The sequence below is a fragment of the Python bivittatus genome, unplaced genomic scaffold, assembly GCF_059951505.1.
Source record: "Python bivittatus isolate LINGU-HERP-01145 unplaced genomic scaffold, Pbiv_v1 ctg000980_np1212, whole genome shotgun sequence".
NCBI lineage: Eukaryota > Metazoa > Chordata > Lepidosauria > Squamata > Pythonidae > Python > Python bivittatus.
Window position 1 is genome coordinate 10349129 of NW_028277125.1, and position 25673 is coordinate 10374801.

Below are 25673 nucleotides of genomic sequence, written 5' to 3' on the forward strand. Positions count from 1 at the left end.
TACCTGACAGTTTTAGAATGATGCAAATACAAACAACTTTTTGCCAATATCTAGTTTTGTGGATAACAGTGATCATTTTCTCCAAACAATACAGAGTTAGGTTTAGGCTTAAAAGATGTGTACCAGTCCAGCTTTTAAATGTACACAAATATAGCAAGGTTGTCTAAAAAAAATTACCTTGATGTATTGAACTGGAATTCAATCATTTGTGTTATCTTTATTGCAGTACATAAATCAGAGGATTACACTCTGCCATCTCAAACTGCTATGGGGTCACTATTTCTATGGCTTTGCTACAGCAGTGTTTCTCAATCTTGGCAACTTTAAGATGTGTGGACTTCGACTCCCAGAATTCCCCAGCCAGCATGGCTGGCTGGGGAATTCTGGGAGTTGAAGTCCACACATCTTAAAGTTGCCAAGGCTGAGAAATACTGGTCTATAGCAAGCAAATCATGGTCCTCTTGTTCCCACAAATGGAATTGCTTTCCACATTATTGGTATTACTGCAGGTTATGTGCACATATTATGTCTGTATTAGTGAGTGTAATGGCTGCTGTATATGGAACCTACAATGCCCCCCTATTTATAATTTTTCCCCTAGAAAATACATATTTTAATTAATGGCTAAAACATTTTTGGGTGTATATTGTATGTAGTTTTTAAATGAAAAGGTACAGCATTATAAATATGTCAATGTTTATTTTCTTTCCAAAGTTTTGTTTACTACCAAAAAGTGCTTTGTCTTTCTACTGCCAAAATACTGGTGTCTGCACTTTTGGATCATTTTTAAAATCAATAGTATCATAATATTGGCTTATAGCCATATAAAAGCATGCTTTTATAGTTCTTTGTCTCCCTTTCATTTCTAGGTAGAAAATCCTTCAAGATAAAGACTAATGTATAAAACAGAGGACATAACGTGGCATACACAATATAGATAAAATGAGTATCTGCTGGGTTTTGATTAGGTCACATTTATGATTGAAAACCCATCCTTCAAATAAAGATGGAAAATAGTGCTGAAAGCATTTATACTCATAGATATTGTGCTCCTCTTCTGTAGGAAGAATTGTATTTTCTATACTCTAAGACAAGAACATCTAAAAACATCAAGATGGGCTCAGTATCATACCTTATAAAAAGCAGGTAAAGGGATTTCACACTAAATTCTTAGTATACAAAATTTATAAAACTATCTTATCAGTTGATATCCAAATACAATTTGAAGTATTGATTTTGAACTTAGGGAGCTCTAAGGCCACCTAGTTGTTTCTGTCCTCATCCATTATTCAAAGTAATTCACAGAACCTTTTCTAGGAATGTTGTTACTATCAATACTACTGTACATGATGCAGCTGTAATACCTATGGTTTTGAAAGATGTGAAGTGTAAATCTCATTATGGGATTATTTTTCTAGAAAGCATTAAAATATCAAATGAATATTCAAATGCAGACAAGAATACTGGTCTAAAACATTTCCCATGTGAGAGTAGCTGCTGTTTCAAAATTAAAGTGCAGCCAGGATAATATTTACTATTGTTTACTATGCCTACAAACATCTATATACTACCTTTTGGTCCTACAAAGGGGCACCATGACAGCACTAAACAATTAAAGTATCATTACAATTAAAAAAATACAATGGAAAAACCAAAGGAGGGCAAAACAAATCCAAATCTACCATAGGTAAGGTTACAATGAGAGCCAGTTTGGTGTAGTGGTTAAGGCATCAGGCTGGAAACCAGGAGACTGAGTTCTAGTCCTTCCTTAGGGACAAAGCCAGCTGGGTGATTTTGGGCCAGTCACTCTCTCTCTCAGCTCTAGGAAGAAGGCAATGGCAAACCACTTCTGAAAAAAACGTTGCCAAGAAAGCTACAGGGACTTGTCCAGGTAGTTGCCAGGAATCAAGACTGACTTGAAGGTACGCACAGAGAAAGGTTACAGTGCACTAAATGCTTGATGGCTGAGAATTCTACCTTCAGGATATGGCCACCAAAAAGCTGTCTTGCATCCCCTACAATGCTCTCTTAGCATTAGGATGCACACCTGAATCACTGAAGGCAAAGATGACAGCCAGGTTCAACCATGAGCAGTAGCCCAAATATCTTGATACAAGCAAGTTCCCACTTACAATGCAAAGTATTGTTTTTATGTTGCATGTACAATATTAATCTTAGACATTTTTGCTGAGAGACATTACACGTCTGCAAACAAAATGTGTGACTAAGATTTAAGTAGCAATTCTTCAGTATCACCTTTATAGATGTGGAGAAATTCCTAATATGACAAAATTCTTCATAGATATCAGTTTCCCAAGACTGTGGTCTTTCTAAAAAACGCCTAAAAGCTTAGCAACATCAAGGTTCAGAATTTTATTTAGTTAAACATACTAGTCTATGTCTTGTTATTTACTCCAACCACTTGGGCAAACTGAAGGATTTTTACTAGGCCTGCTACAAACTAAATTTGGATGCCGTTCCATTCTGTACCTCCTGGCCCTGGAACGCAGAGCAGGGTCTCTGAAGACAACAGCCCGTTTAACTACACATACCTAGATCCACACCAAAAAATGAACCATCAATTGCTAGTCTTACTATAAATACACATAAAGCGCATGGCAACTTGTGATGCAGAAAGCAAACAAGCGAATGCCTTCAGAATTTGTGTGTTTCTTTATCTTTTAAATGGAAACTTAAAATATGGAAAGTCTTTTAAAGCCAGCAACTATTTTGTTTAACACAAAAGTATTTTAGGTATGGATATACGCACAGGTGTTTTTGTTTTTCCCTAAAAGGATCCAGCCCTGGTCTGCACCCTGTAAGGGGAAAGCTACGCAGAAGATGAGGAATTAATATACATATTATAAAATAAAGTGAAAGTAAGACTGAACATTAGGAAGCATGCAATGACCATAAGTTTTTTTTTTTTTTAAAGAATACAAGCTAAGAGATGGGCAAACCATCTCATTTCTTTTGTACTTGGGTTCTAGTTTTCTCACGGAATTCCAAATCAATAGGATTTAATGTTGCTAAAATGGTTTTCAAATTCTGTTCTGAATATAAGCATTCATGCAATAAAGTATACCAGAGACAGACAGAAACATGCAGAACTGTGAACTACTGAAGGACTCTGGACCAAAACAAAGACCTGTGGAATGCTACTTGTCTATCTCGTTGCCGGTGCAGATATGTGGTTTGGCAAGTCATATCCACAGCAACAATATTGGGTTATAAGCACCTTAGAGGATGGAAGTTGAAGATCTAGCAAGCACAACTCTAGAAAACTTGTCTGAGAGAGCAAAAGAGAAGCAAAAACCTTAAATAGGGGAGCAAAGTTCCTTACTTTTCCAAGTATCCAGGCAGAAAAGGTAGTTGCTGGCAAGTAGTTTAAAGACTAAAACTTGTTGACGTTGTGCTTATTAAACTCTGAACTTGAATTTTTGAACCATTATAACTGCAATACCTGAGAACTGTAGACACAATAATATGAACATGATGTCAATTTTTAAGCTGCACTTAAAATATAGCACCTGTAAATACTTCTATTTGCTGGTACAACAGATAGAAAAACTGGAGGTCTGACCAGGCTTACAATGATTTTCAGTAGATATTATATTTTATCCAATGTAATCCTTTACAAGAAGGGAAGTTGCAAATTATAATTGATCTTTAAGTATTGGAGAACTATATTTTCAAAGTACTTATGAAGTACTAGTTCCTAAGTAAAGATGCTAGCAATCTTTGTAGAAAAATAGAACACAACTGCTATGTTAGATAAAAATATATCATGACCAGGAGCGCTAGTTCAGCATAATCTGGACATGATCTGCACATAATTCATAGGTTCAATTCCTGGTGTTTCCAGATAGAGGCTGGAAAGAATCCTGGAGAGATCTGGTTTGTCAATACAGAAAACACTGAATTAAGCATACCAAATATCTGATTTAGTATAAGGTGATTTCCATTATGCCTACAAAATAAATAAGTAAACAAACACACACATTAGATTTATGAGGATTATGCGCCATCAAGTCTTTGTCAGCTTTTAGTGACCACATATATTTTCTCCATGATTCCTCCTAACCTGGCCCTTCAGCTCTTCCAACGGTGCATTCATTGCTAATATAACTGAGTCTTTCCACTGTGCTGCTGGTTGTCCTCTTCTTTCCTTCCACCTTGCCTGGTGAGCTAGGTCTTCGCCTAATGTGTCGAAAGTAGGATAATTTGAGCCTTGTCATTAATTTCTCTAGACAGAACTCTGGGTTGATTTGTTTGATGATTCCTTGGTTTGTTTTCTTGGCTGTCCACAGTATTCCCAGCAGTCTTCTCCAACACCAAAGTTCAAAGACATCAATACTCTTCCTATCCTGCTTCTTCAAAGTCCAACTTTTTCTTCCATAGAGTATCACAGGGAATACCATACCATTCTGATCTTTGTAGGTATAGACACCGCACGGCATTTGAATTAACAATTCCTAAAGACACTTTGCAAATATCTGTTCCCTATGAACAGTATTAAAGAAACAAACTTAATCACAACAGGACTGTAATGCAAAACAAAGACCTTTAAAGGCAACCATTGGAAACATTGGTTAAGATTCAAAGTTGTGACTTTAGGTATCTAAAAACAGATTGATCAACAACCTTCCTATTCCAGAACACCGTATTAAAATTTGGTTTTGAAAGTCCATTTGTTTTCACATTCAGTTTACCATGTGGCATGAAAGGATTCTTTTGGGAAAAAACTAATCAAAGGCATAGAATTAGTGGCATTTTTTTTTGTGAGGGGAGATCCTGATTGTGTATAGATAGATTACACCTCAGACAAAGATCAAAATACTAAAAAACTAGTTCCAGATAACCCAAGAACTATTTTTACTCAACTTCCAGGTTTCCATATGCAGGTGTGGGGATCCAATGGCCTGTGCAGGTATTGTAGAATTATGATTCCTAAGCAACCCCACCCTAAATGGTCAATGATAAGGGATGTTTTAAACAAACATGTAAATTGTTTAAATAAATAAATAAATAAATAAATAAATAAATAAATAAATAAATAAATAAATAAATGTTGGTACTGTAGTTCATCAACATTAGGAAGGCTGTATGTTTCCCATTCCTGCCCTATGGTATCATCTGTACCAATATTATCTTTCAAGATCAGTGGATTTATGATTTTTGCAAAGAGCTATGCATAATTGTCATGGCTTTTTTTTAAATATATATTTTCTGTACCCATAAAAATAAATTCAGATGCAATTACTAACAGCACAACAAATGTTTAGCTTGCTCAAGAAATATAGCCTCTTAACCATTTACATTCTATACAAATTTATTTATAATGTTATATTCTACTAGCTACTGTCAGCACACCATATTCAAATTATATTGCACTCTGAGTAATACCTATTTGAGAAAGAAAGGCAAGTGCGCTCAAATATCCAGATTTCCAGAACATTTTAAAATTGTATGAACTCACTGAGACAACATTAGTGTAAAAGAAATGGCACCTTATGTTTTTGGGCTCAAGATAGAAGATATTATAAAAAACATTTCTGGAACAATTTGTACCAGCTACTATGCTAGTTGATGCCAATTTTTATCAGTTTCATATTGCAATAAACACATACAGCACACACAGGCGCAAACATCTATAAAATATTTGTTGGTTAGCTCTGCATGCTGGAAATTGTGTAGCAGTCTGAAAACTGCTTAGTGATCAGATTTATAATATTATTTCCGGTTTGTTGGTTATTCTAATTAAGCAGTTCTTTTCTAGCAGTCTAGGAAAGAAAGCCAAGAGAGAGGTGGAAGGCAAGTTAAAAATTATCAAGATACCCCAAATATCCTTTAAAGAGCATTGCCTGAGATTATTTTTAGGAAGACCTGAAAGATCTCATTTCATTCTAATGCACCAGAACTAGCATAAACAAGAATTAGGTTCTACCTGCACAGATAGATTTTCTTATGGGATGTTCAAATAGTTACCAATGAAAACATAAGGTTTTCTGAGAACCTTTGTGGGTACTATTTTGGTCAGGAAGCTGAAGACACAGGTTCTCCTTATTTCATCTAATTGTTTCCCAGTCTATTCAAGACTCTTTCCTGACTGTGTTAACCAGCGGTACTAAGATTTATTCACAGAGCTCCCTAGTTTTCATAAGAATGCTATAAATAACTTATGTTCCCCTTTGGCAAAGCTTAACATAAGTCAAAAGCCTTTAGATTTCTAAGTTACACTTAGCTTAATTTTACCACCTGAACTTCAGCAATTGTGCTTAACTTCTGATTCAACTCCAACATTTAAAAATGTTTATAACTGACCATCCTGGCACCCTCCAGATATGTTAAGAGTATAACTCCCACCACACAGCAGTTAGCTATACCGGATAGAGATGATGGGAGTTATAGCCTGATAGATTTGGCAGATGGGAGGGTGGAAAAGGCAGTTGTAGACAATGGAAACTGAGCATCCTGATCACAAGTCATATTTATTTGGAAGCAAGTGTTACCAGTTTCAAAAGAACTCCCCCTCCGCTTTGTGATGACACAGACAAGGACTTGCAGGCCCTAGCCTGATCTCAGAGGCCAACTGCAAGTGCAAAACTCTGTGCAGCTGCTGTAGCTCAGCAGCCTTCTGAACATGTGAACTGTAGGCTTACATATCCAGCTCTCCTCAACTTATCATAGAAAGCTCCCCAAATCCATCTCAGCGAGTGCTGAGTAATAATGGATTTTAGTATGCAGTAAACGTATGCCATGTAGGGCCTATGGAATGGCTGCATCTGAGCTGGTTCTAGAGTCGTGGAGTCTCAGTACATACAGAGAAGCCATGCCTGGACTGGCACGGGAATCTTTAAACCTGATCCTACAAGTCACTGCATCAGTCTAGTGGTTTATATAAATCTGGCTGTTAGACAAAGTAGTCGTCTGTGGAATTAACATGACAGAAAATCAACATAAAGAAATATATATTAATAAGTTTCTGTTATATAAATAACCTTTATAAAAATAATCTTTAATTCTAATAACTCACCTCTTTTTTAGGCTCTGGAAAGCATGCATGAAAAATGTTTTGAGGCTTAGGTTAGAAAAAAATGAAATCCAAACTCCAAAACCTAAGAAAAACCACCACTCTTAAATCCACAAATTGTATCTGACATTATAAAGGCACCATCCCCTCTAATTTTTACTGAGTACAGTTCATGGGAGAAGAATACTCTTTTAGAAGCAATGAAAAAAATTGCTAAACTTTCCTTCTGTAACCCATCTGAATCCTTTTTTCACCATGTGAAAGACTGGACATGCGAAAGACTGGGTTATTATGCTGGCACAAATTCTCAATTAAATAAACCAAGATGAACAAATCTCCAAGTTTACCTTCTTACACTTAAGGCATAACACAACTACACATATAGGAAAGTTACATATTGAAATGCATGAATTATAGTGTTCAAAACACTACAAATGTTTTATTTATTTAAATAGCTTTGCATTTTTAACCTTGCTGGAAGTTCAAACGCTGTTCTTGGTTAGTGCAACTGTGATGCAACAAGTTTTTTTTTTTTTTTTTACTGCCAACAGACAACAGTGCAGTGGAACAGCCAAAAATAGGGCCATCAGTTTTTCATTATCTTGACTTTAGTTCAAGGCATGCTGTTTGATTGTGTGGAAGATCCAGTCCATTTTTGTTGTCCAGCCACCATGATGAGCATCATTCATCTGCTTCATGAAATACTCAAGTGCTTCCTGCTCAGTTTTGTCTAGTGCAAGAGTCTTGCGTATGTATGCAATGTCATCAAAAGACTGCAGTTCCGGCATCCCTGAACCAAGCATCATGGAAAAGAGGTTTATGAAGAGGTTGGCATGCTGTCGAATTGCCAGATACGCCTTGTAACACATCTCTTGGAACCTTGAAAAGAGAAAGAAAAAGCACCCCAACAAAATCCAGTCAGATTAACAACACACTTGAGTTCAGTGCAACAAAAACATTAGTATCTTTGTGTCTAAAAAGACTACGTGGCTGCAAATTTTTGTTTTGAGTATTAAGGAAAACAATCCTACAGAATAGACTCACACAACCTGGGGCCCTGCATATGTTTTAGGTCACAACTCCCCAAATTCTCAGCCATCATGTGTTTGGGCCATGTGAGCTGAAAATGGTAGGAGCTGTAGTCCAACACATCTGGAGACATATCGGCTGTCAAAATGGGAAAAATGATTGAATATTGCTGACCTTTATTGCCAGTCATAGATACATGTTTCTCTTCCAAGACATATCTTTTGAGAAATGGAGTTACTTTAAACATACTGTATGTGTCTCTGGAGATACAACACAAACGTGCTTTAAATTATTCAACTTCGTACCCTTTGACAATGTCCACAATCAGCAACCTCCTCATTCAGCATTAGGAAGTATGGTTATCATGTAAATACATACAGGAAGGCTAAAGAAAGTGCAGCTTTGTTTATATGAGGCTTACAGGAGGGGCCAAATTAATTTGCAACTTGCAGTGGTACAGACAGTCTAATAATGCGGCCAAGATGTGTCTTCTCAAGTTTTCCACCTGCAAATTGTTGTAAGCTTCATAAAGGAAGGCTTATATCACTAGAGGACTCCAAACTGTACATGCAGTGAAACATTCAAATGAAGATCCAAAGAGATCTGAGGATACACAAGATGGCAGATAACCACCAAGCATCCAACTATGATTCATAAAATGCTGATGCAGGATTGGTCCATCTCCACCACCATCATTATTTCTGTACTTTGTATGCTGTCTAGGTGGCTTATAATAGTAAAACAACATGTAAAAGATATTAAATGTAAATATCTCAGTTGTGGAGTCTTTGGTGCTCTCTGAGTTTGGTTGTTTGATTGCAGATGTTTCATTACCCAACTAGGCAACGTTATCAGTGCTAATGAGTGTGGAGTTTGCTCCCTGTTTATATGCAGTAGCTTATATAAACAGTATAAGTATAATATGCTATATAAGTATATTGTAAGTATAAGCATATATAAGCATAAGTATATATAAACAGTATAATATATAAACAGCTTATATAAACAGTATAAACCCTGTTTGTATACAATAGCTTATATAAACAGGGAGCAAACCCTGTTTATATAAGTGATATTATATACGTGACTATTTAGAGTGGGCAGGTTCTACTTGGAGAAGATGGTCCCAAAAGTATGAATGGTCTAAACCATAAATGGCTTTATAGGCAATCACCAGGATCGTCAATTACGTGCATCTCCCTCAAAATAGGTGCTATTCTGCCAAACATTCTTGTGTCAGCTGCAGCTTTTGAGTCCCCTTCAAGAGCAGCCATGTGTAAGGCAAAATACAGTAGTCTAACTGAAAGATAAGAAGGGTGTGAGTAATCATCTTCAGTATTTGGTAACAGATTTTTGCAGAACCTTCCGTGTGTTCATATAGCAGACTTGTTTGGATTCTAACCCTGTTTTTTCTATTACTACCCTATAGTCCTTTGGATTCTGTTTTTTCTATTACAGCAACAACAATGCCTCACAGGCATATGTAATTATTTGTTTTCTAGAACATGTAATTGAAAATTATGGCCCATATTGTTGATGTTACCTAATGCACAAGGTTTTATTCAAGAAAGCTCAAGGCAACCCAAATACAATTTTCTCTGTAAGACATAACTTCATATTTTTGCACTGCCCTGCAGTAGAAATTTGGTCAGACAAAACAGCATTTCTATTACAGATTGCTTACCTTTCAAATTCTCTTGTTTTGGTACATTCTTGTGCTCCTTTACTAATCACTATCAAGAAATCTTGTGTTAAGACAAATGGCACACGCTCCCGTTTGTAGCCAAACTTCTTTTTTTTGTGATCCAAAAAGTGTCCAAAATCAATGTGAAACAGCTTTGGAGAATATATTTCAGATTATTATTAATATGAAGGAAGGACAAAAGTTAATTTACAAATTTGCTCTGGTGTTTCAATCCATATGTCAGGGTACAAGACAATTCTATACACATTAGTGATCTTTAAAATGTTCTAGAGAACTCTGGGGTTTATTAGAAGCTTGTTAAGAGAACCTTAACAAACAGATCGCTATGGGGTGGGGGGAAAGGTTTCCACAAAACAATAAAGTTTCCAATGAAATGGAAAGTGTTGGGTGAATTCTAAAGAACATTCTCAGATCATATTTGTGGTGCTGAGATCCAAGGTTCTTTGCTTGTGTCCCATGTGAATATTACTCTAGCTAAATGCTTCTACAATGAACAAAAAACATAGGACAGATGTTCATAGGATCCTCATGGATGCAGAAAATATATCTTCAAGATAGAAAATATGAAAATAATATTTAAAATTATATAATAAAAATTAAAATATAATAAAATAATGTCAAGTAAAGATATAGAAAGAGAATATATTTTAAATATTTTTACCTGCCCATCATCTTTTACCATGATATTGCTGTTGTGACGATCTCCAATTCCCAATATAAAAGTAGCTACACAATAGCCAGCACATGAGCGAGTAAACAAATCAATAGCTGGATCATACCTAGGAAAAACAGTTAAAAATTCTTCATTATTTTGGACATGTCAAAAGGGTAATGTGGAACAGTTATTAATTGTTGTAACCATCTTGTAATAATCTTACAAATATTTTCTGGACTAAGGAGAAAGTTCTTTATCTTAAACATTTTCAAGATTTTCTATTAAAATATTAGTAGTGTGATTTTTAGGTTAACAAAATACAGACAGTCCAAAATCATGTGTAGATCTATGAATCAACAATCTAAGGAAGATTTGCTCTGCTTATGAAAACACAACCAAGAAGATATCACACAAATCCCTTAGAGACTGACAAAAATAACACTTTGCAGTTATACTTGTCCAGCAACCTCCCAACACTTATAAACTTCAAAGGAGGCCCTGCTATCCAGTAGCTTGCAGGCTGTTGACTACTGACAATATAACAAACCTTTTTATATCTATGCTGAAGATCATCGCAATCTATGGTAGATTCCAGTGCCAGCTGTTTTTAGGTGTTCTCCAAAACTGCAACTTTTATGTTGGCATTTCCCAGCTGCCAATACCCACCATTAATATATTGTTCATCACATAAATGCAACCAAGGTTCAGTAATGTTTACTGGAGAATTTTGCAGAAGTTACAAGGTTGTGCATGTTGTTACATCACCTTAACCACACATCTCAGCCACAATCAAGAAAATCGGGTGACAAGAGTCAATCACCCACCGGACTCTATACTTATTCAGCGAGCTTAATGTCCTTGGGGCTGTGACCACAGCATTGTTTAGCAGAGGAAAAGCCAACATCATTAGCTTCCATCAAGAAGTGATGATAAAATTTAAAAAAAGGAAGGGAGAATGAAATTCAACTCACATTTCCCCTTTGTTCTTGTCTTTAAGCCACTGGTGTAATGTGTGGCTGTTGAACTGCAGTGCACCTTTTAGGCCACCTTTGCACTGGATCTGCATGATTGTATGTGAATTTCTCACAACCTCAATAAGCCCCACACAGTCACCAATGGATAAGCAACCATAAGGCAGCATCCTAGAAAAGGAACACGACAGTTTTTGCTTTGGTTTTCCAATACAATTGTCAAAACATTAATATATGAATATGTCCATTGAACAAAATGCACAGGTATAGAACCTCAGACAACAGCAACTAGGTTTGGCTTTTCTAGTGGAATCCTAATTAACCCCACCCAAGCCCCATTGTTGGACTACATTACTATCAAGAAGAGGTTTTAAAGAATTAAGCAACTAGTTCCAAGTGCCCACTGGCGCACTGGACAGATTTCTCCAGTTCCCTGAGCCACCTATGTCATGTTTGAAATAGAGGAGTTTCAAACACATTTTGTGGTATGGGATGAAATCTGTTCTTTTATGTGAAATATTCCACTGTGTATGTCTGAAGGGGCTTTCTGAATCTTGGCAAATGTGTACAGTGGATATCCACACAAACATTGGCGCACACTGGCACTTTCCTGAGCTGCTTGAATGAAAACAATGCAAAATTTCCCTGCGCATAGAAAGAGGCTGCAAAAAAAAATCTAAAACATCTGTAAAAGTGATAAAGCCATGATGATGGTGATGATGTAATGTAAAATTTGCTGGAAATGCTTGATCAAAACTTATTCTTTATTAGGCAGAAGCAGAAAGAGAAAGCACATTAGGAATACTTGCCTGAGATCAAGGCCTTGATTTTGCCAGATGTTCTCCATAATTCGAATTATTTGAAGTGTAAGCATATCCTGGCGTAGATCTGCATAAAAATTGTACTATGTAAGGGTGAATTTTGGAAAACTGAATATGGTTTTTAAAACTTTTCTTCTGATATAATAAAACAAGCTTACTGCATTTTTATTAAAATTATTTTCAAAAATGTTAAACCAGCTGACGGTAAAATCTAGTTTTTAATCCAGGGCTTTTGAGTTTAGGAATAACATTTATCAACTTTGTAATAGGCACTGTGGGTGACAAAAGCAGAGATGACCAAGTGCTATGTTCAGTTCACAACTTCCCTTCAGCTTCATCTACTTGGACAAAAAAGAATGTACCTACAGCAGTCACTGCATCTCCCTTTATACAACTAGACAGGTAAAATGTTTCTTTTGAGATACTGGACTAGCTATCAGGTCAGGCTAAGAGAGAACAGGGACAGGCAGCACGGCCCCTGCAATGTTGTACAAAGAATCTATTTCACCCAGTGCTTCTTCAAGAACATGGCAAAATCCCCAAATATTTAGGAGGCAGTCCAACTGTGATGGCAACATTGTTCCCTAGGCTGGAAGTTCCCCTCTCCACCTATTTCTCACCCTGTCTCCAATGCTTCTGTAAAAAAATTGCCCAAGAGGAGTGGGCTAACTCTGTCCATCTGAATGTGAGTTCTTGTCTGAAGATCTCATATAGAAACGAAGCACAAATTCCTTCTTTTAAAAAAAAATCTTGCCCAGGAAAAATCAGATGAACTCTGCTAAGATGTTATTTTTCAAAATGAAAAGAACTCTCTCATACAGAATGCAATACATATGGCTGTTTGATGGAAAAGAATACCCTCCTACTCTGTGTGAAATCTTCATTTGATACCATTATGCTCAACAAGTATGAGTCCATTTAGATTTTAGGAGGTCATGAAATACCTTCAGAAGATAGTCATAGATATACATGCTGGGATGCATAGGAACTACAACTGTGTGGATGTGCACAGGACAGAAATTCATCTGAAATAAATATTTATAGTGGGGTATAAACTCTGAACTAGAATGTTTAAGGCAGGAGGGAGAATGAAAACAACAATGCAGAAATTACAACAAAATATTTTTCTTTACCATCCCCATTTTTAAAGATGATCTCATTGTTCTGAAATAGCAGCTCAGACATAATATCTGGGTTTTCCCAATTAAGCCATAATGGCCTTTTGGCAGAAGACATAATCCTGCATTCCTCAAGCCTACAAAGGAACAGATAACTGTTTAAGCAAGTGTGTGTTCCAATGGACATAAATTATTACTTTTCTTAGATGTAGACTAACTTTTCACTTCTAATAAGCATTCTCTAATTATAATATAAACATGAAGAACTGAAAATATATCACTGTGAACTAATTTTAGCCATAAAACATATCCAGTCTAAAGCAACAGTATCACTGCTCATGGCATGAACCAAAGACTGCACTGAAGAAGCCATACTGAATTGAAGTTTATGGAAAAATTTGCTGGACAATAATTCACAGAGATGCTACTTTGAAGGAGTAGGTTCTTCTTCATTAAAATAAACAAATAAAATCATGAGATTGACCTTTGATTAATCCCATTTGATCATGGAACAAGTCAGAACTTACTAGAACTGAACAGAATAAAACAGTTATAATAAAGTATTATACATTGCTAATGCTTTGATAAATTTAATTTTATATAACTGCATTTATTGGGAGTTATAACAACACTTGCAATGTAGTACTCTGCTTTAGTGAAATAGTTTTATGGAACATAAAACACAAGTCTGATTTGATCCAGCCTCAGCTTTGATCAATTTTGCATGTATCAATGACAATATGTATCAACTGAAATTAGTTTTCCATTTACTTTATTGGTGTACTAATAAGAATTATTTTTATTTTGAATGTTCACTCCTAAATAAAGTTTTTTTGGGACTCAAAGTGAAAAATGTAATCCAATCTAGATAATCCAATAAGGCAATAAGGTTGTTTAGGTATAGTATATGTGTGCAAAATGTTCTGAGCTTGCAACAGGTTCTTCTGACTTTATTTTTCCAAGCTGGAAACATTTCAAATTTGAAATATTGTGCATACTTCTATTTCTACTAAAAAAAAGCAATTGGAATGGACAAATGTATAAGTTGGTTAGTAATAGGAAAGATGCGAGAAAGCTAATTAAAAAGCATAGGTTCAAAGAAATTAGTAAATATTGGTTTAACAATCTATCAGTATAGTTTCAGTTCTAATTGGTAGGCCCTAGGATTTAACTACAGCCTACAGCCAACGAACTCCAGTCAAGGAGTCAAAAGTGAAATCTGGGTGTGATATCAGAAACAAGGTGGCCAACCAGATCATGAGATGTCTTTCCTAAGTCACTAAGACATCTATGCTGACCCCAAAAAGGGAAACTACTTTCTGGGTGCTAAGGAGCACACTGATTACTTTTTTCTAACTGTAGGAGAAATCTTATTTTTACCATCTCTCCCAAGGTATCATTCTATTATTTGAATTTCCCTACCTGACAGAAAAAAATGTTTGGAGGAGAAAACTTTTCTTTTCTTAACTTTCCTACCTTTTCTGTCTTCTTGACACCTTCACCTGAATCTGAAAACCATCTAAGAATTTTAAGTTTTTATTGGAGTCATAGACACAATACAGGGTGTGCCGAAAGTCTTAATGCAGTGTTAAAGTTAAAGTTAAAACTGCACTAAGACTTTTGGCACATCCTGTATTTTTCTTTTCATTTAAAATGTAGAATGCTGAATTATTCTTATACTAGAAATGGAGTGAGCTAGGGTTGGAATTTAACATACTATTCCCAATTTGAACGAAATATGATTTTTCGGATTGATTCTGCTTTGGGTAATTTTTTACGATTTTATTCAAGATATTTCAATTGCTTTATTTAATTGTTTTATTACACAATTATTTATGCTCTGATTATTACAAAATGTAACAATGAATTTGTATCATGTTATCATTATTTTTCTATGGTTTCTCATGGGCTTCTTTATGCCAATAAATTTAAATTCCTTTTGGGCCATCTTAGTTCAACAGTCTAATCAGAATGAAGAGGACAAAGTGAATCCATACTTTAAGAGGTTTACTTCGATGCCATTTTCAACATCCATTGTTCATGTTCTATATATGTTCATAGCTCTAATAAACTGGGAAGGAAACAATACCTCAGGTTTCCAAGCTGATGAGCAGGATTGAGAGGAGATATGAAGCCCTGCAGAGCATCCATGAAGTCTGGCCGCCTCATTTGCTCCACAAGGAATTTCATCTGTACCTGTTTAATGACAGCTTTGAGTACTTAATGGTAGTCAATATCTTTTTCTGATTAGTTTTATTTTTAGCATGAATAGCAGCATGGCATTTGGAGCAGTTCAATGGGAAGAAGAGAAAAATACAGCAAATTCTACAAATGTTGCTTTCTAAATTCATATATATATAACATACCACAATTTTAAACCTTATTGAACTCATGCATAATTTTACCTTTTGTGTTTCATCCTTTTTCTCCTGTTTAAGGATATCTGTGAGGTTAATCAATTTTTCCATAGCTTCCACTTGCCGGCTCAGATGTTTTAGGTACATCCCACAAGCTCGGCAGTAGGACTCCAAGAGCAGACCAAACCTCTGGCTCACATTTTTATTGAGCATTTCAGACCTAATATAAAAATATTTTAGCTTGAGTAATGATGTAGACTGCTAATGATGTTTTGCAAACATATTCAATTTTAGATTATAATAATGCTTTAATTCCATAATTTAAAGAGAAACCAATATTCTGTATCAAGTTTTTTGCATTTATTTTAGAGGCAAAAAAATTACTGAAAGGTCTTATTTATCAAGTATTTTTCTGAAGGTAAAAGAAAAAATAGTGTATTTTCAACTATATAAAACAGTAAAAATTAAAAGTATTTAAAAGCTTCTTAGGCATAAGATAGTTAAGCTTAGATTCCTTGTTTTTATACTATAGTGCAGTTTAAAATAGAAATCAAACTTACTTTAGATGCCAAAAGAAGAAGTGTCCTATTCTTTGATTAGTCAGTGCCTTTTTGAGTAAAAATCTCACCAAGAGATTATCCAAGTATTGCTCATACTTCAGAACCTAGACATAATGATGAAATTGAATTGTAACTGGCATTAACCTGTACCTCTGACAAGGCTTGAACACTGTTCATGACATCAATAATCAAACAGCATAGCTATTTGTGTATAGGTAGTCTTCATTTAATGATGGTAATTGGAACCAGCTGCGACATATACAGTATAAACCAGTTGTCAAGCATCTAAATTGTGATCATGTGATCATGGGACGTTGTGACAGCTGCAATTATGAGGACCTGTCGTAAGTCCCTCTCAGTGCAGTCATAACTTTGAAAGGTCACTGAACAAGTGGTCATTCAATGAGGACTACCTGTACTATGTTTTCTGACTAATAACTCTTAAGCAGTGACAGAAAAATGACTTTTTAAAACATACACTACTGTTGTGGCAAAGCAGCAGTATAAAATCCTGAATAGAGTAATAGCTGCATGTGTTTATTTCTAAGTGAATGATAACTCATCCATTTTCACTTATGAAGACTTCCAGTCAAAGAAAATGAAAACTGACTTCTTTTAGTACTTTTTACTAGAATTATGCATTCATTTCCAAATAAACATGCAAAGACTTGACTACAAACATCAGTTTGATTTTTTCGAAGAACTATTTTTTGGGTCTTTCTTAGAGAAGAAAGGAGTGCTACTTTATTTCTTCTACTTCAAAAAGGAATTGTAAGTATTTTCAAATCAATCTTTATTGTAGTCATTAACTAGCACAGAATATTAAATTTCCTTCCTTCCTTCCTTCCTTCCTTCCTTCCTTCCTTCCTTCCTTCCTTCCTTCCTTCCTTCCTTCCTTCCTTCCTTCCTTCCTTCCTTCCTTCCTTCTCTTACCCTTTCATAACTATAGAGGCCCAGAGGACTTCATACTACCTACTTCTTAAGTATATGAAATAAAAATACATGTAATAAACAATATACAATAAAAATACACAAATAAAATGTCTAGAAACCATTGAAAGATTAAATTTAATAAAATAACAAAGCCAAATTGTAAGCCAACCAAGACAAAAGCCAAACATCCTTCAGAAGAGCTCAGTTTTGAGCTGCTTCCATTAGGTACGTAGAGTGGGAACCACTGGATGTCCATTGGGAAGCCATTGCAAAGGACTCGTGCTACCACCAAAAAGCAGCTGCCAAGCCTCAGTCCCCCTCAGCTCCCTAAAGCAAGGAACCATTAGCAGTTTTTCCTGGGATAATTCCAACGGGAGAGTGTGGTCCCATAGATACCTTGGTGCCAAGCTTTATAGGTTAGTACCAGCACTACAAATTGCACCCAGAAGTCTGTTAGTAACCAGTGAGAGGCTCATAGCACTAGTGTTATGTGCTCTTACTGGTCAACACTGATAAGCACATGGGTTACTGCACTCTGAACCAGCTGCAGCCTCCTAGTGGACTTCAAAGGCAGCCCCAGATAAGAATGCATAGTCTAAAAGATGGTGACAAGGGCATGAGTCACTGTAGCAAGGTCCTTCTGCTCCAAGTAGGGCCATAAATAGTGCACCAACTGAAGCTCGGCAAAGGCCTCCCTTGCTGTGGCCTCCACCTGCTGTTCTAAGAGAAGCTGCAAAGTTGCATATTTGTTCCTTCAGGAATAGTGCCTGAAGTAACCCTAACTGAAAAGGAGTACATGGGTAAAAGAAAGTATATGGAGTCAAGTCTTGAGCAAATCTGGGCAACGTTGCAAGATAAATGTGCTAATTCATCACAGTGCCAGATGGGAGCTCTTGATATTGGCTCTTCCCTAGCAGGGAATTGGCCACCCAAAAAACAGCTGTTGGATGATAACCTGCTGATGCGATAAAGAGGAGAACAAATAGTGCTTCGCCTCTTTTATTGCCATGGAATAGGCCTGAATATAAGCACATATTCATGCTTGGTCAGATTCAGTTCTTGCCTTCTCCACCAGGCTCCAGGTATTACTTCTACCATTTCATCTCTCAAAGGCTCTCAGTAAACCAAGGAGCCATTTGGGATCACTTGACAAAGAAGCTCAAGGGTAATTTCATGAAGGGCTCAGACTGCCTTACATTGTCAACAGCAAATCGGGCTCTCAACACATTCACCAAGTAGTTCGTCAGGAAATTCCCCAAGTGCCAGCTGGAAACCATCTGAATCCATGAGATGCCTGGGGCAGAAAATCTGAACAGGCCTAACTCTATGGAGATCTTGGGTGGCAGTCAATCACATCTGGACCAGAAAGTGATCTGACCACAGCAAATAATTGTTGATAATATGCTCCACATCCAGATCACACAGCAATATTGGGCTGCCTTTTAAGATGATCCAGAAACCATACTTGGCACAAAATGTGGTGGCTGGATTAAGAGTGGGTGACATCCTCTACAGTAATAAAATGCTGGTCTTGCAGTTGTTGCATTAGTTACCAATAGGTTTCCAGTTTCAAAGTGCTGGTTTTAACCAGTAAAGCCCTTCATGGCTTGATTCCAGAGTATTTGAGGGAGGAGAGGCTAAGGGTAGGCTCTCTCTTGTGGAATGAACTGTTCCAGATGTTTACTTCGCACTCCTTCTTTGAGGTTCTGCAAGATTATTTTATATAGACAGGCTTTTGAGTTCATTTTGGATGTTATATTCTTTTTAATGGTGATGCTGACCTGCCACCTTATTTTTGAAGTTTACTGATGTTTTGGTTTGAGAGTTTGGTTTGGTTTGGTTTCTGGGTGGGCTGATGATTTAGCATTTTATATGATGTTTTATATGATGCTTAATTGTGAACTGTAGATGCCTGTATCTTCTGTAGTAGTAATTTTTCATATGGCTGTCAGTAAAACAGTTTTTCTCAATTATACTCTTTACTTGTTCTCCTCTCAGTTGTAGTTTTGAGTCAATTTTAATATTTCATGGATGTTTTGAGAAAAGCTCTATCATACCATCCTTGGGAAATTTCATTTAAAGATGTAATTTTTGAATGCCTGTTCATATGACAGAGGCACAGTTAATTAAAACAGAACACAGTACCTGCACCAGCTGAATCAAATACTGAGAGAGTTTGTCATCTGTCAAGTATTTTTCCAAACACCGAATTGCAAAGGCTCGCACCATCGGATCTGGATAATTGCAGTCCAAAAGCTCCATTGCTTGCTCAGGCCTGATAAAAGGCCAGTCTTTTATCAAGCAGTACATCTGTGTGAGTTACAATAACAGAGTTATATCATGATTACAGTCATGAAAACAACCATCTGAGTCAGACCAAATTCTTCCCAGGTCAGTATCTTGCTTCCAATAGTGGACAAGCAGATACTTTGAGAAGGACATAAGATAATAACTGCCTTTTAGCTCCCAGTACTTGGTATCTAGTGGTACTCCATCTCTGAATATGGATGCTCTGAATATGGATGCTCCATCTATTAAGTATGCCCACTAGTCCCAGATAAGCTTATCATATTACCTCATATTACATCAAGTATAATATTATAGTATCCTATTATAATGAAACATTAAAGGTCCTGCTTAATATATAAGATTTTTTTTAGACATTTGTTCAGCAACGGATTTGTTACCTGGGCTACTTCATCCCTAGAATTCCATTTAACAGACAAAAGAAGTTTAGGTAGGATTTCTGGCATAGTTACACAGTAGTGCCTGAAAAAAACAGACAAAAAGAAGTATATTGCACACATAATTCTATGTATTACTTCTGTATGAAATGCATATGAAGTATGTAATAATATATTAAGCTAAAGGCAGTATTTTTTTTTAAAAAAAAACCTCTAGGGGTCATTTCATTACAACATTTACAGTTTGCTTGAAGAGAACATTCTTAAATGTCAGAATGCCAATGAAAAGAATACCCAGTAAGTCTTGAGTCAGGATACGGGCCCATACCCCAGAAAAGATACAATCAGTGTCACCAATATATCTCAAAAAACCTTGGTGGCTTTAAGTAAGGCAGGTTTAGATCACCTAACACATTTAGTGCTTTAGGAATAATCACCAGTGCCTTGAACTGGATCTGAACCGTATACATTTAGAAGACTTCACAACTATCTAATATTTTGTAGCTTAGACAAGTGCACAGATGGCATAAGCTACTCCTTGGTAGGTTTTCTATTCCCACCTAAAGTTCAGACTAGGGAGTTTGGGGCAGGCTACATCATGTCTAAGGCTCACAGGCATACCTATGCTCTGTAATGTCACTTATACGGAAACCCTGGTTGTCATACCTGTGGCTCCAAAGGAAGTCTTTTTCTTGTTCAGTTATTTCAGATAAGGGGTCTCTAGTACAAATTGCCCGGAGCTGCTCTTTGTCATTCTCTCTTAACTCATTATCTCTAGCTATTCTGTTACTCTGTTGAAGAAAGGAATACATAGCATGATTCATATAATGAGCACCTTGTTCAAACGCTTATTAGTTGCTACAAAAACTGCTGGGAAGGATTTATCTTCTGAACCAGCTGACGGAAAACTGTGCATGGGAATATTTCTGTCATGTATCTTAAAGTTTTGTAATGGAAAAAGTGCTTCTCTGTTCAGCAGTAAAGGGAGCACGTTAAGTTCAGAAGATTTCAAACAGGTTTTGATGCCTCCTCAAGTGGTTTAAAAATACACATTATAATCATGATTTAATAATTTTTTCTACTACTGTAACAGTTTACGAAGTACACTCTGCTTTGTGTTTTTTTCCATGATTCAATAACCTTTCATGTACTTTTTTTTTAAATTTTAATGATAATATTTAAATGAAAGCTATTCAGTGACTTAATATGGAATATGCCCAAAGGAAAGCAATAATATTAATGAGCCTGGAGACAGTCTTATGAGGGTATTTGGAGTTTTCAGTCAGGACAGAACATAAACAAACAGCAGTTTACTTCATCATCATATTTATTTCAGTCATTGACCAATAAAAATACATACAATAAAACGGACAACAATATTACCCCTTTCATCAATAACTATTAGCAACCATTTGTGGGCGAAGCTTACACATTATGTAGCAAAGTTTTGCAACTTTTAAAGAAATAGATTTATCCTGATTATTTAACAAATAGTGCGAATAAAAATTATCGGAATGCCCGGGGAATTTAAATAAAAGAGGGGTAATCAGCTGAAAGCGAATGTCCCTATAATACTGACAATACAAGGGAACATGGACTGTGGTTTCAATGGCACCCGTACCACAGGGGTAGTATCGAATATCATAAGGGATTTTCCTGTATCTTCCTTCTAGAACGGCTGTAGGGAGACCATTAAATCGAGCTAAGGATAAAGCTCTCCTGAATTTTGGAACTGTAATGTGGTACAAGTATGAGACTGGTTTGTTCACTAGAATTTGGTTATTTGCAATTATATTATGGGTAAAAACAGCAGTTTCTGCTTGGCCTTCTATATCTAAGATCCTTTGCCTTAATAGTGACCTGCCTTGATCAAACTCTAAAGTCAAAATGGCATCGCTGGAAAACCCATAGAGACTCAGTTTCTTTTGGATAGCTGTTTTCCAGGTCGTCTCAAAGTTATCTGCCAGTATTAGATGGGTCAGTCCACTGGGGTTATGGTGTAATTTTAGCCAGTAGGTAAAGATGTTAATCCAAAGATTGGTTTCAAGTGTACTGACTCCTGCTTCCCATCGGAGTACTCCATTTGGAACACAGCTGGGTACCTGGAAGATGTTTCTTAGAAATTTTGTTTGAACTCTTTCCAAGGTAATCATGTTGTTGTATGGTCCTAATTGGGCTCCATATAACAGTTGTGGTCGAGCTTTGGCTGCAAACAACTTAATTGCAGTGGGAATAAACTGCACTCCTCTGGAAAAGTAATAGGTTTGGATGGCTAAGGCACACCTCTGTGCATTATGGGTTACATAGTCCAAATGGGCATTTCTATTTCCTGAGGCTTGAAAAACTATCCCTAGATATTTAAAGATTTTAACCTGCTCAATGGACTGCCCGCCTAAATTCCAACTTCTTTGTTTAGGGCGTTTAGAAAAAATAAGGATCTTAATCTTGGTATAATTTATTATTAATTCCTCCTCGATACAGTAATCTATAAGTGAATTCAAAGCTCTCTTAAGGCCAATAGAGGTTAATGATAGAATTACTGCATCATCAGCATACAATAATAATATGTCTTTGGGCTAATTCAGGGGGGTGAAACGTAGAATTACTTAAATAAGATACTAAAGAGTTTATATAATAATTAAATAAAACTGGGGCCAGTACACATCCCTGTCTAACTTCCCTCTTTACAGGTATTTCTTTTGTGCCATGGCCTTGAGTGCTGCATCTAACCTTCAATCTGGTGTTCTCATGGATTTTAATAAGCAGCAATAATAGGTGTTTATCTATTGTGGAATTTTTTAATTTAAGCCACAGTTTAGTTCTAGAAACAGTATCAAAAGCTGACCTAAAATCAATAAATGCTGCGTAAAGAGATTGTCGCGATTTATGAGTGTACTTCTCAACTAAATGTTGCAGGACCAAGGCATGGTCTAATGTTGATCGTCCTGTTCTAAACCCAGCCTGTTCATCCTTTATAATATTTTCAGATTCAAGCCAATCTAGTAATTTCTCCTGTAAACATTTGGCATACATTTTACTAATCTGGCTTAACAAACTGATTGGGCGATAGTTGGCTGGATCATCCCTTTTACCCTTCTTATATATTGGTATTATAACAGCCAGACCCCAGTCCTCTGGTATCACATCCAGATGATCTATTGCTGTGAAAAGTGAAGCTAACACAGGAATCCACCAATCCAGTTTATTTTTTATTACTTCAATTGTAATGAAATCTGCTCCTGGGGCAGCAGTTTACTTGGTTTCTTAAAATATCCAACAAATGGATACAGATGGTAGATGTTTTTATTGTTAGGTCAGGTCACAGCCCTGAACTCATACTATTACTACTGTATAACACTTTTTGAAGACGTAAAGCTATTTTCGAAGGGTTTCACGGCCGGAATACGATGGCTGGTGTGGGTCTTCCGGGCTGTGTGGCCATGTTCTGGAAGTTTTGTTTCCTAACGTTTCGCCAGCATCTGTGCCCTCTGAAGATGCCGGTCACAGATGCTGGCGAAACGTTAGGAAACAAAACTTCCAGAACACACCCACACAGCCTGGAAGACTCACACCAGCCAACGCAAAGCTATTGCTTTTTTATTTCAGTACTGAACAGTAGGTTGATAACTAATCCTCTATACACAGAGGACTTGCCAATATTAAAGTCTGATCTGGCTCATAGTTCATGTTCTTAGCCCCAGAAAACCAGGGAAGAAAAAAAAGTCCTCACCAGCCCTGCATGGCTGTAGTTAAATCCTTGTTCTCGAGATATAGTCCAGTTGGCATGTTCTTCTATTACTGACATGTCAGGAAACTTGACAGGACTGCTAAACCAATCAAATTCCAGTTCCAAACATGGAGTTTCCTAAAGAGAAAAAAATGTGCTTTCACTTATAGGTAGAAATAGCATGAACATGCAAAAACCTAAAAGAGCTAAAAAGTTTAACTGTCTTAGATCACAAGTGCTGGTTCTTGCACATAGAAAATGAACATATCAGCTGAGATTTCAAGCATGAATTTCTCCCCAATACTTTTCATGCGTTGTTTTTTTTGCATGTATGTTACATGGAGGAGCATACAGCCATGTGAACCCTAACTACAGCCCAAAATAATATTTTACAATGTTATTACTGTAAAAACAGAATGGTATGCAACTTTTCTGGCTCAGAGCCACATTTGGCCTTTGAGTGACAGAACTGGCAAAAAAGTGAATGAAGCAAGGACAAAAATGAAATTCAGTTTAAACAAAATTTAAAATTAATTAAAACTAAATGCAATTAATATTATTCCCCATGTGGTTAACAATTTCTCCCTTCTGTAACATTACAAACTATGGTTCACTGAACTTTTGAAGAAGAATGGGGCCAACCAACTTTCAAGGGCCTTGCATATATGATGGGATATTTTACAGACAATCATTAGGATTTACAATTAAAACTCCTGATTTAGGACAATGAACTTTGTAAATAAGCCAGAAATTGGCTTGAAATATATTATTATTGTTATTATGGTTGGTTGCACAGTCAGCCAGATGTTTAGACTGGATTTGGCATTTTTATCCACCTATCAAGTCCTTCCCAAGGACCTGGGATTGGCAGATGTTGTTATTTGATGGTGTTAAAGTTTATTATTATTATTTACCTTATTTGGGTTGGATCCAGTGACTCCAATGGGATTAAGAAGGTCTTCTAACCCATGAGGTACAGGCCACAGATTCAGAGCCATTTTGCCAGAAACAAGAGTGTCTGTGTAATCAAACATGTTAATATTTCCCCACGCCAATGGGCAGTGCTCCTTCAAAAGAGCAAATAATCAGTGTTTAGTCTCCTCTATTAGTACAATATTACAAACTCAGATTTAAAGGAAATAAATGAGGAAACATAGTTAACAAAGTAAGTTACAGTATTACTTTTATCAATCAAGACAGTATAAATGTTGAGAATATTTTTAAAACATCTGCTTTCCTTACTTCACTTGTAATTGTTAATTACAGGAAATTTACCTCTTTTGCACCCTTTCTGCCTTTAACAGAGCAGATGGAAAGGCAAAGCCGAGCAGCACGTGGAAGATCAAGAATGAGCATCTCATACTGCAGCCATTCATTCCATCTGAAAGATATATGTTTACGCCCAAATATTTTTGAATAATACGGTAAATCATAAACTGGTAACAAAGATTTTCAGTGGTTACCAATTACTTTCTGGGTACAATTTAAGCAACTTATGTATTTATTTATGCTGACGGACGTGGGGTAGGTACAGCACAATCAACGTTCATCTAGAAAGCCCTAAAGAGCTAACTCTTATTAAAAACCTATGTAAATTTTAAGATTTGCAGGAAAGGCTATTCTGAACTTTCTATTTTGAATGCAGCTCTGCTAGTGCTAGCCAGAATATTCTGTGCCATTATAAAAACTGAGTGTAGTAGGCACTGAACAGTTTTTCCCTATTTATGTCTACTAGAAAAAGCATAGGAGACAGATTTCAGTTTTAGAGTATGTATATAAAACGTGGTGTACCTGCAAAAAGCACAACATAGTGATTGCATAGTTTCAGGAAGGGGTAATCTACTGCTTGTCCAAAGAAATTATCTACATAAAAACAAACTATCTGGATAATGGCCATGGGCAGTACATGTAGTCCTCAGGTTATGACTGCAATCAGGACTGGAATTTCCATTACTAAGTAATGCGATTGTAAAGCACAATGTCATGATTGCATCATTTAGTAACAGCAATCCCAGCAGTCTCAGTTCCTGTCATAACCCTGGGACTGCGTGGGGTGTTAAGTGAGAAGAGTTCCAGGCAA

The 25673-nt window shown here is 36.4% G+C and overlaps 1 protein-coding gene across 2 annotated transcripts in view; it reads right to left on the reverse strand.

Moving 5' to 3' along the window:
* Positions 1 to 6895: 6895 nt before the first annotated feature.
* The window catches only part of PIK3CA (phosphatidylinositol-4,5-bisphosphate 3-kinase catalytic subunit alpha), a 47759-nt gene continuing 28981 nt past the window's right edge, over positions 6896 to 25673 (reverse strand). For both annotated transcript variants that reach the window (XM_088132699.1, XM_088132698.1), the window contains 15 exons: positions 24869 to 24974; positions 24508 to 24660; positions 23597 to 23731; positions 20533 to 20657; positions 19870 to 19951; positions 19328 to 19492; positions 16250 to 16353; positions 15738 to 15909; positions 15422 to 15528; positions 13348 to 13469; positions 12203 to 12281; positions 11394 to 11564; positions 10429 to 10546; positions 9747 to 9898; positions 6896 to 7912 (listed from right to left, as the gene is read on the reverse strand). In XM_088132699.1, the coding sequence (XP_087988825.1) occupies positions 7642 to 7912; positions 9747 to 9898; positions 10429 to 10546; positions 11394 to 11564; positions 12203 to 12281; positions 13348 to 13469; positions 15422 to 15528; positions 15738 to 15909; positions 16250 to 16353; positions 19328 to 19492; positions 19870 to 19951; positions 20533 to 20657; positions 23597 to 23731; positions 24508 to 24660; positions 24869 to 24974 (2062 nt within the window). In that variant the 3' untranslated portion in view covers positions 6896 to 7641. The remainder of the gene's footprint in view (positions 7913 to 9746; positions 9899 to 10428; positions 10547 to 11393; positions 11565 to 12202; positions 12282 to 13347; positions 13470 to 15421; positions 15529 to 15737; positions 15910 to 16249; positions 16354 to 19327; positions 19493 to 19869; positions 19952 to 20532; positions 20658 to 23596; positions 23732 to 24507; positions 24661 to 24868; positions 24975 to 25673) is intronic.